Source organism: Pavona decussata, unplaced genomic scaffold (assembly GCF_977016875.1).
Source record: "Pavona decussata unplaced genomic scaffold, jaPavDecu1.1 SCAFFOLD_253, whole genome shotgun sequence".
Classification (NCBI taxonomy): domain Eukaryota; kingdom Metazoa; phylum Cnidaria; class Anthozoa; order Scleractinia; family Agariciidae; genus Pavona; species Pavona decussata.
In genome coordinates, this window is record NW_028145656.1 from 790,001 (window position 1) to 800,464 (window position 10,464).

General features: G+C 41.0%; 4 protein-coding genes across 4 annotated transcripts; 2 read left to right on the forward strand and 2 right to left on the reverse strand.

Annotated features, from left to right (window-relative positions):
* Positions 1–3,751: 3,751 nt before the first annotated feature.
* LOC146456923 (histone H2B.1) lies at positions 3,752–4,207 on the reverse strand. The gene has a single exon (XM_085092557.1). It carries the CDS (start codon positions 4,204–4,206, stop codon positions 3,835–3,837), a length of 372 nt encoding a protein of 123 aa, XP_084948683.1. The 5' UTR covers position 4,207; the 3' UTR covers positions 3,752–3,834.
* A 342-nt stretch (positions 4,208–4,549) lies between these two features.
* Positions 4,550–4,931, forward strand: LOC146456924 (histone H2A-like). The gene has a single exon (XM_085092565.1). It carries the CDS (start codon positions 4,551–4,553, stop codon positions 4,929–4,931), a length of 381 nt encoding a protein of 126 aa, XP_084948691.1. The 5' UTR covers position 4,550.
* A 1,287-nt stretch (positions 4,932–6,218) lies between these two features.
* On the reverse strand, positions 6,219–6,601 carry LOC146456925 (histone H4). Its single transcript, XM_085092567.1, has one exon. The coding sequence runs from the start codon at positions 6,586–6,588 to the stop codon at positions 6,277–6,279; it is 312 nt and encodes a 103-aa protein (XP_084948693.1). The 5' UTR covers positions 6,589–6,601; the 3' UTR covers positions 6,219–6,276.
* Positions 6,602–7,109: 508 nt separating this feature from the next.
* On the forward strand, positions 7,110–7,530 carry LOC146456926 (histone H3). Its single transcript, XM_085092562.1, has one exon. It carries the CDS (start codon positions 7,120–7,122, stop codon positions 7,528–7,530), a length of 411 nt encoding a protein of 136 aa, XP_084948688.1. The 5' UTR covers positions 7,110–7,119.
* Positions 7,531–10,464: the final 2,934 nt, after the last annotated feature.

The following is a 10,464-nucleotide window of genomic DNA, read 5'->3' on the forward strand; positions in this document are numbered from 1 at the left end:
ATCCAAAGAGAAAATTGGGGGTAACCATGCATCTTTTAGAGATAATAAAGCTTCAATTTGGAAATAACGCCATACATCGGGTTTTTTCTTCATTTTTTAGAATAATTGTCGCTGAGTTATCTCTAAAAAATGCGTGGTTACCCCCAATTTTTGTTTGGATTCCAATAGCCCTTGCTAAAATCTACTTTTCCCGCACAGTCATAAACCGCGCAAAAAATACTTCCTTATAGGTGGTTTTCACCTCACACATCGTCACGCAAGTGAAAAAATAAAATCCTCAACCATTCAATAGATAAAGTCAAGAAATTGATATGTTGTAGAAGAGTGATACATAAACAACGTGTGAAAGCCACAGGGCCGTGCGATATCTCCTAATCGAGTTAGTTTAGTATGGGACGCCATGTTGGTGCCCCGTCTGATGGGCACCAACATGGCGGCCGGAAACCAGAAAAAAACATCTGGAGTTTACCTTGGCTATTTCAAAGCCTTTCTTCTCTCTGCTGAACTTTCACACATTGACATTAACGCTTCTATTACATGTTAGCCGGATCAGACCTAAAAAAAAACACGAGGCGAATCGATGTTTTCATGTACGTGACATGTTTAGAGCAGCAATCCTTCTGTCACGCACTGCGCAAAAATCTATAATTCAAACTGCTCTATTTTCAAAACAAAGAATGCTATCCTGCTGAAAACAAGCAAGCCGATGCTAATTTAGATTTTCTTATATGTGATGAAGATAAAAACCCAAAATTGTGTTTAGTTATGAATTTCAGTTTTCTATGACGTCATGTGAAAACCAAGAATTAGTAGGCACCGTCCTTAAGAATCTGAAAAAAAAAACCCTTGGCTAAAAAAAGACAAATTGACGGCAGTTTTCTATGGTCTTATAAAATCTGTGCGCGATGACATTACTCGCCTCAGAAATTCGAATTAAATTGTGAAGAAAAACTAGCGTTTTCTTTAGCGAAAACGGGTCAGCTCAAACGCTGAAAAAAACTGATTCCTTTTGGAGGGGCAAATGCATCGTTAAAAGTGCGAAAAAAGATAAACTAGCATTTTGAGAAATTAAGCCAACAAGAGCTTAGAGTCGTAAATTCGGGGACTGTAAGATTCTATGATACGGAATTCCATCCGTGCCAAACTTCGACGTTTTCTAAAGTTTTCGGTTTATATTTTTCATTCTACTTCTTCTATTTTAGGCCTCATTATTAAGTTCCACATTTAACTTTGCGATTGAAATATTGTACTTTTTATTTTCGACATCCAACTTTGCGCAATCGGCATGCGTTTTCTTTTCCACGAAATCTGAATGGGAACCACACTCATTTTACACTCGACTTTTCATTTTCAACAATGTACAGTACTCATTTGACATACGCTGAACTTTTCTGGTCTTGATGTCTTGATTCAGGGAGCTTAAGCAATGACGACGGCAACGGCACCCGAAAATATGTATCTAGTAATCCTTCTATTTATCAATCTTGAGCTAGAGGTGTAGAAGATAAATGCTGTTTAGCTGCGAACTGGCGAAAATTTCAACTGCCCGTGCGAGAAATTCCACGGCTTAGAATACGCACCTATCAAAATAATATTTATAGCTTCGATATATTAACTCATCGAGTCTCCAAGCTTACGTATACAAGAACCTGAGAAACTGTCGACGGTCGAAAATTTTAATTGATAATTACAGGATAAATGAGATTCCGGCACCCTCATCCAAACAACCGCTCGTGCTTGAGTATTAAACACTCCGCATAAAAAAATATAATCATGTCAATGCCAAATATACTTCAGTTTCAGAGGAAGGCGAGAAACGACTGTGTTTGTAGGAACCTTCGAGCTCATACCGCGTATCGGTATGTCGGTATGAGGACTGATAAAGATCTGTGATCAGATCAAATTAAAAAGAGGCAGCTGGCTCCTTTTGTTTTCGTTACTTTAGATTGTACTTTTGTCAAATGTTTACTCACGACCCACTTAACACAGCTGGCAAGTGCCAACGAAATTTGACTTGAGGGTGGGGAGGGTAACATCCTTAGAGACCCAGGGGGAAGGTAGTAAGGACGAGGAAAAGTTCGCGGGTGAACAAAAAAATCTGACTCTTCCCTCCTCTCCATTTTTTTCGCCTGTTTCAACATCGCTCTTTTGGCTCGTCACGCAATCTTTTCTCCTCAACGGGGAAAAATTGCGTGACAAGACAAGATGAGCCAGACCAGTCAAGACTGAGACAGCCCTCAAACTTCCCAATACTATGCAAAATTCTTCCAAATTTTCTCACAACAGCGGTTAGTGGTGATTCTTGTGGAAGATTATTTTCTACTCCCCGCCGACTCAAGCTACCTGGTGGACACGTCCACCCATAAGGAGCTTTAGCAAATGAAATTCGCGTTTTTTCAAACGTCGTCGCGATTATTCCAACTTGCTTTAAATCAGTCAAATGTAGGTGAAATTTCCTGGAGTCGAATTCTTAGAGACTGCACCCAAGTTTAGCCGAGAGAAAGAAAATGTCGTTATCATGTGTTTACGTCCTCCACAAAGCGTCCCACCTGGAACTGATTTCACGTCCCAGTCGTGTAGTGACGGCAAAGAAATGCACCAACAAGTATAATGCACGTGCTAAGTTGTTGTTTTGGCTATTAAGGTTTTTGCTGTTTTTGACGTTCTAGTTGCTGTCGCCGCCGTAGTTGCTAAGGACAGGAGAACAACTTGTTTGGGTTGCACCCAGAGGGGGTACTCGAAATATGGATGACGGGGAGGCGGGAGTGAGGCCAAGATTTTAGACCCCCCAAATAGTCCAATAAGGGAAAAACTGGGTCCCAAAAAGAGTCCTACGTCACAAATCATAACCCAAAAAGTCTGAGAATGACAGTAATCATTGTAATAGCAAAGCCGTTAATTCAACCGTGGACACTTGCAATTTTACACTTGTTGGACGCCGACTTTTTTCAGAGAAGCAAACTCATGAAGAATGTTTGTCATATGATATCTAGTTTAATGGCCTTAACTCCCACGAGTCTCCTGTAGCAGTTATAGAGCATATCATCCGAACTAGTAATCCGAAGTTCATAGGTTCGACTCCTGTTCGGAGCACTCGGATTTTCTTTTTCCAAGTATGCCTGTGTCACTCACTGAAAAAATACCTCTGTCATTTATTCACCAGGCTTAAAAACATAGCATCGCATTTCTTTCACAAACTAGTTACGGACCTGTTCATGTTTTTGGCTTACGGAACAGAAACACTCCATCAACTTGTTGCGAACAAACGCAAATTCTCCAACACCCCAAAATCGCTTCCGCATGGAAACTTCTTAAAATGATGCCCGGGACAGTCTACAGTGAAACCCCTAATCAGGACACCGTAGGGACTTGAGAATCTCCGTATCAGTATCGGGGTATCCCAACGTATTAACCGGGTTCCGAGACATGAATAACATTTATACAGCCAAGTGGGTGTCCTTAAAGTGGTGTTACACTGCATTTTCTATGAATTTATTAAGCGGCATGTTTCGCGTTAAGTATGTATATAATTATATAGAATCAAGGATAAGAGGACCTGCGTTCATTCTAGTTTCTTTGCATTGATAGCTCCCTGTTTATACTGGATTTCATAGGACAGGCAATATGTGCGTGTTTTGTGTTGGATAAGTTCCTATGATTTTTTTTCGCTACTCGAGTTTATGTTGATAGTCCAAGCGCGAGGCAAGGAATCTATAGGGTTACAGACAATGAATCATGAATTCTCGATACAAAGAATTTGACTTGGTCATTGCTTTTATAGCATTTGGTGGCTCCTAAAGGAGCCGTTGTTTTATAGCGGTAAACTCAGCGAGTTTACTTGCTGCTGGTGTACTTGGTCACAGCCTTGGTTCCTTCACTGACGGCGTGTTTGGCCAGTTCACCGGGCAGAAGCAACCTGATGGCGGTCTGGATCTCGCGGGAGCTGATGGTTGATTTCTTGTTGTAGTGCGCAAGGCGGGAAGCTTCGGTGGCGATACGCTCGAAGATGTCGTTGACGAACGAGTTCATGATGCCCATGGCTTTGCTGGAGATACCAGTGTCAGGGTGAACTTGCTTCAACACCTTGTAGATGTAGATAGCATAGCTTTCCTTTCTCTTTCCCCTTCTCTTCTTCTTTCCTTCAGCTCCGGCCTTTGCCTTTCCGGCTCTCTTCTCGCCTTTCTTTCCTGCTACTTTGGGTGCCATGTTTCTAAATCACGGAATGTCATGTTGTATTTATACTAGAATAGGGGAAAGATCGATTATCATACGGATCGAAATCCACGATCGCTGATGGGCTACTCCAACATTCATATAACTTCTTTTCTTTGGGACAAACGCGGTCAATTTAATTTGTTTGCATGTCATTTTCCCGGCGCCAATTCTTCTATTCAAAGTCATTTCTTTTCATATTGAAATTACTTGTCAACAGAGTTTTGATTGGTGCTTTTCGATCCTCCTTGCATAAAAAAGAACTATAAAGTTTGCACACCGCCAAGTTTACTTCAATCTTTATTTCTTTCGAAGACAAAATTTCTGACAAATCAATCATGACAGGTCGTGGCAAAGGAAAGGCAAAAGGCACCAAAGCCAAGAGCCGCTCTTCCCGAGCAGGGCTTCAGTTCCCAGTTGGTCGTATCCACCGTCATCTTCGCAAAGGCAACTATGGCCAGCGTATCGGCGCCGGTGCTCCAGTGTACTTGGCTGCTGTGCTTGAATATTTGAGCGCTGAGATCCTCGAGTTGGCGGGCAACGCTGCTCGTGACAACAAGAAGACAAGAATCATCCCCCGTCACCTTCAGCTGGCTGTGCGCAATGACGAGGAGTTGAACAAACTTCTCTCTGGTGTCACCATCGCACAGGGAGGTGTTCTTCCCAACATCCAGGCTGTACTTCTGCCCAAGAAGGCCGAGAAGAAGGCAAAAGCTTAAACTACAAAAGCTTTGCTTTGCAAACAAACGGCTCCTTTAGGAGCCACCAAATGTTATAAAAGTCATGACCAACAAAACTAATGTTATAAGTGCGGCAGTTTAGCCAAATACGAAAGTGTTAAGTCGCATCCACTAAATTTTACCTTTACTAAAAGTTTACCTTTATCAAAAGAGCCGTTTTCAAAACGCATTTACTGTCATCAAAACTGTTTCACACAGATCGAGAAGTTAAAAAGGCCAGTCTACTTTATTCCTCTCAAGTCCTTCACCCTTAGTAGAGATGGAGTTAAAAGCAATTTATAATTCTGTGGATGAAGTCAGGCTTGCCTTCATTCCGGAGCGAGGCTTTTTTTATAACTCCTGTGGTAATTAATGTTCGTTCGTTCGCTTGTTATTTTTTTCTCAAAAATGCACTTCGAATTTGTGAGTTTGTTCATTCAAAGAGATCATTTCTTTCTAACATTCGATTTGAACAGCGTGGTCTGAATAAGAGCTCTGTATTCTGACTACAGATACACCGATTCTGGCGGAAAGCACATCTAAAGAAAAGATGTGGACATTGAACTAAACAATTTACTTTCTAAGATATAGATCAGAAAAATTACGGTCAACTCCCTCGATAAGGTTAGATGGTGCGGTAAGAACAATACCAATAATATTCAAAATTTCAATTCGGTGCCCTTTTTGGCGCAAACGTTTGTGTATAGCTCATTGACGAGCGATCTATATTAACACACGAAAGAGGTTGACCGAATTTCTATCTGCATTATTGAGCATGGACGCCTCGAAGTGATAGAGCGAGTTTCAATTTACTGAGCTTGTAAGGTAATTCGTTGAGGACTTCAAGACTGTTTTTTCACTATTAACGATGCAAGCCAAATTTGGCGCAAGCACTAGAGCTGATTCAAATCCCTTGGTCAAATGTTCAGATCAACGTCAGCCGGTGAACGGCTAAAGTTAGTACCGGCATTGCTCCCGCGCTCCAAAATCTTTACGTAGACTCTTAGTCTTTAAGTGAAAACCCGTCTTTACACGCGAGATATACGAGCAAGCGCTTGTTTTTTGTGCAGTCGTCAAAGGACAAGGGAAAACCCGAGTAATCATCCAAGACAAACTTTGTTTCTAATAACTGCACAAAAAAAACCCCCTTCATTATTGACTTAAGAACAAAATAAATGATTCATCAAAGATTAGGACTAGCTAGTTTCTTTGGAGTGTAATGTGTCATTTCAGCCTTAAGCACCGACTTTTTTTTTTTTTTTACAACAATGCGTTTTATTGGTCATGACTTTCACTAGATATGGTGGCTCCTAAAGGAGCCGTTTGTTTGTGTAGACAGCGCAGTCTAACCGCCAAATCCATACAGAGTACGTCCCTGGCGTTTGAGAGCGTACACCACATCCATGGCTGTCACAGTCTTTCTCTTGGCGTGTTCGGTGTACGTCACAGCATCACGGATCACATTCTCAAGGAAAACTTTGAGAACACCGCGAGTCTCCTCGTAGATCAGGCCAGAGATTCGCTTGACACCGCCACGGCGAGCAAGACGACGGATAGCTGGCTTGGTGATGCCTTGGATGTTGTCTCGAAGGATTTTTCGGTGACGCTTTGCGCCTCCTTTTCCTAGACCTTTGCCTCCTTTACCGCGACCAGACATGTTGATTGCTTCTCGATCGTTAAAACTGAGATACCCGATTGAGGGCTGTTTGTAGTTTTATAGGCAGATGAATGACCTCTCAGGAAACGCATAAGTTTTGCTATTGGCTGAATAATAACAAAACACAAAATAGCATGAATATTACATTGCCGAAGTTTCGTTATTCTTTTGTACTAAAACGCGTGCTCGCCATCTCGCATAATTTGCGCCTCTACTCATCCCAAGAAACAGAAAAAAGGGGGCACATTTGCAACTATTATGAGTGAAAACCAAAAAATATAAGAAGAAACTAAAATATCATCATTTGCTGAAGATAAACCCATGCTGCAGTTTTGAATAAACTTCGCTTTTATACTCTAACTTTTGGCGGATCAAAGCGTGATTACAAAATTAGGATGAGTTATTTTTCAGCCAATCAAATCGCTCTAATTACCACCAATCAGCGCCAAGCCCGCCAGTATATAAAATGTTTAATGAGCTTTCTAACAACATAGAGAAATTTGTCGTTGCTCTAATTTTGTTATCTTTGAAATGGCTCGTACAAAGCAAACTGCTCGTAAATCAACTGGTGGAAAAGCTCCACGCAAACAGCTCGCCACAAAGGCCGCTCGTAAGAGCGCGCCTGCCACCGGTGGAGTCAAGAAACCTCATCGTTACAGGCCTGGAACAGTCGCTCTTCGTGAGATCCGTCGTTACCAAAAATCTACCGAGCTGTTGATCCGCAAGCTGCCCTTCCAGCGTCTTGTGCGAGAAATCGCTCAGGATTTCAAGACCGACCTGCGTTTCCAGAGCTCCGCTGTGATGGCTCTTCAAGAAGCTAGCGAGGCTTACCTTGTTGGTCTGTTTGAAGACACCAACTTGTGCGCCATCCACGCCAAGCGCGTCACCATCATGCCCAAGGACATTCAGTTGGCCCGCCGAATCCGCGGAGAGCGAGCATAAGTGGACTGCACTTCTCACAAAACAAACGGCTCCTTTAGGAGCCAACAAATGAATAAAAGCAATGATCAATTCAAGTTATGACCTTAAGATAATTTTTAAATTCTAATAAAGAATCTTGAGTCAGTTGTTCAGAGCCACTTATTGGCATATCAGTATTGAGTAACAATAGTGCTCATCGTAACATGCCTCGTTCTTGAAAACCTTCTGACGCGTGTAAATTGAGATCGAAGTGGCCCTGTATATTTCTATAGTTGAAATCCTTAAGTTTTCCTTCCAAATGCAAATTGTTAAGCTAGCTGTGCTGATGTACAGGGTGGTTCTAGGTTTTGAGTCTTAGATAAATTCTGTTTAACGAAAGACTTTGTTACACTGAAGTACTGAAGTAAGAACAGAAACAATTCAGGCCGTAGCACTTTCCACTTCAATGCCGTGCGCATGTAGAATAACCAACCAATATATCGCACAGGAATAGTCCATCCCATGTTTGCTTAAGGACGGTCCCTTCTTTTGTTACTACACATACGTTCTGCGCATCTCGAGATACTCGGGTTTCCTATAGGTGGTGCCTACTAATACTGGGATTTTTTTCCGCTGTTTAAAACTATGCGGAGAAAGCAGAACTAAGCAAATGGTCTTGGTATCCAAAGAGAAAATTGGGGATAACCATGCATCTTTTAGAGATAATAAAGCTTCAATTTGGAAAAAACATCATACATCGACTATTTTTCAGAATAATTGTCGCTAAGTTATCTCTAAAATGCATGTTTACCCCCAATTTTCTTTTTGGATTTCCATAGCCCTTGCTAAAATCTACTTTTCCCGCATAGTAATAAACCGCGCAAAAATACTTCGTTATCATGCGTCCTTAAGAATCTGAAGAAAAAAAACCCTTGGCTAAGAGCGACAAATCGACGGCAGTTTTCTATGGTCTAATAATATCTGTGCGCGATGACATTACTCGCCTCAGAAATTCGAATTAAATTGTGAAGAAAAACTAGCGTTTTCTTTATCGAAAACGGGTCACCTCAAACTTTCGCAACGCTGAAAAAACTGATCCCTTTTGGAGGGGCAAGTGCGTCTTTTGATTCAGACGCCGAACTTAATTAGCCAAACTTAATTTACTTGAAGCAAAACATGCTCTCTACGAGAGACAGCATCTGAAATACGTTACAACAATTTATGCATTAGGTTCAGGGCTCATGAAAAGTTCGAAGTCTGAATCAAAGCCGTTCCAAAGCCGAAATTCCCGGCTGAGCCAGGCGGGAAGAACGGCTGAGCCGTTCCAAATTGAAGCAGCCGTTCTCAACTGATTCAGACGCCGAACTTTTCATGTAGTAAATTCAAGGTATTAGGTTCGGCTCATGAAAAGTTCGGCGTCTGAACTGGGCCTAAGATTCTATAACATGGAATTCCATCCGTGCCAAAATTAGACGTTTATATTTTTCATTCTACTTCTTCTATTTTAGGCTACATTATGCAGTTCCACATTCAACATTTATGATTGAAACATTACTGCAGGGACACCCGACGGATCGTTTCGGTAAATTATCTGTTCGGAAGGTCTTCAGTCCCCTACAATTTTCTAAAGGGAATTTTCACCACGAACTTTCGTGATATGGGAAATTCAAGGCCTAGTGTAAAAATGTCGTTTCGGGTACTGAAAAAAGGTCAGCTAATATTTTCGGAAAGGAAATAAGACCTAAGGTTTTCGGGAAATGGACAAAAATGCCCCAGTAATTTCGAAAAGACTCAAGTTACCCTAGAATGACCGAACAGATAAAAATATTAAAGCGCTGCCTAAAATGAACCTATAGAGCTTTAAAGGCACTCCAGATAGCCCTAAAATAGCTTTTCAGAGGATTCGAGAGAAAACTGTTGTTGGGTGCCGCTGACATTGTACTTTTTATTTTCGACATCCAACTTTGCGCAATCGGCATGCGATTTCATGCGATTGCAATCGTAATCGGCATGCGATTTCTTTTCCACGAAATCTGAATGGGAACCACTCGCATGTTACACTCGACTTTTCATTTTCAATAATGTACATTACTCATTTGACGTACAATGAACTTTCGGATCTTGTTGTCTTGATTCAGATACTACACAGTAATATACAACGAGCTGAAGTTATTGAAAGCATTTTCTATTTAATAACAGTTTCAAGCCTGAAAGGATATGTAAAGTAAAGTGCTCTCACACTTCCATTTACGTGAACATCTCCAATAAGTTATTAAAACCTGAGTATTATTAAAAAAAATGTTTAGAATTTAAGGTAAATACCAATAAAAAAACTCTACAACATCAAGTAGTAACATGACCTTAAAGCTTGTTTTTCGCAAACGATATTTTCTGATGCTGAAAATCCAGGGTAGATGTTGGTAAATTTTCTGTTTGTTGAAAACAGCCTTGACATGATGGTTGAGCTAAAACACTAAACCACTTTCACCATTTCTTGTAACCATTCAAATCAGTGAAAGCTCTCGAACGGTACTTTCCTGCGGTGCTGTTTATTATGCTGTACAAGCTATAAGGTGATTCTAACTTTTGGGTCTGTGGTTGAAATCCTAAAGTGTGACCATTCAAATGAAAGCTACTGAGCAGTTCTTTCCGGTGGTGCTGTTTATTATGCTGTACAAAGTGGTTCTAACTTTTGAGTCTGTGGTTGAAATCCTAAAGTGTGACCATTCAAATGAAAGCTACTGAGCAGTACTTTCCGGGGGGTGCTGTTTATTATGCTGTACAAGGTGGCTCTAACTTTTGAGTCTGTAGATAAATTCCTGAAGTGTGATAATTCAAATGAAAGCTCTCGAACAGTACTTTGCTGTGGTGCTGTTTATTATGCCGTACAAGGTGGTTCAAACTTTTGATTCTCTGGATGAAATCCTAAAGTGTTACCATTCAAATGAAAGCGACTGAGCAGTACTTTCCTGTGGT

Bases quoted from the DNA above. Each gene is read 5' to 3' on its own strand.
- LOC146456925 (XM_085092567.1), bottom strand. From the start codon at position 6,588: ATGTCTGGTCGCGGTAAAGGAGGCAAAGGTCTAGGAAAAGGAGGCGCA.
- LOC146456924 (XM_085092565.1), top strand. From the start codon at position 4,551: ATGACAGGTCGTGGCAAAGGAAAGGCAAAAGGCACCAAAGCCAAGAGC.
- LOC146456923 (XM_085092557.1), bottom strand. From the start codon at position 4,206: ATGGCACCCAAAGTAGCAGGAAAGAAAGGCGAGAAGAGAGCCGGAAAG.
- LOC146456926 (XM_085092562.1), top strand. From the start codon at position 7,120: ATGGCTCGTACAAAGCAAACTGCTCGTAAATCAACTGGTGGAAAAGCT.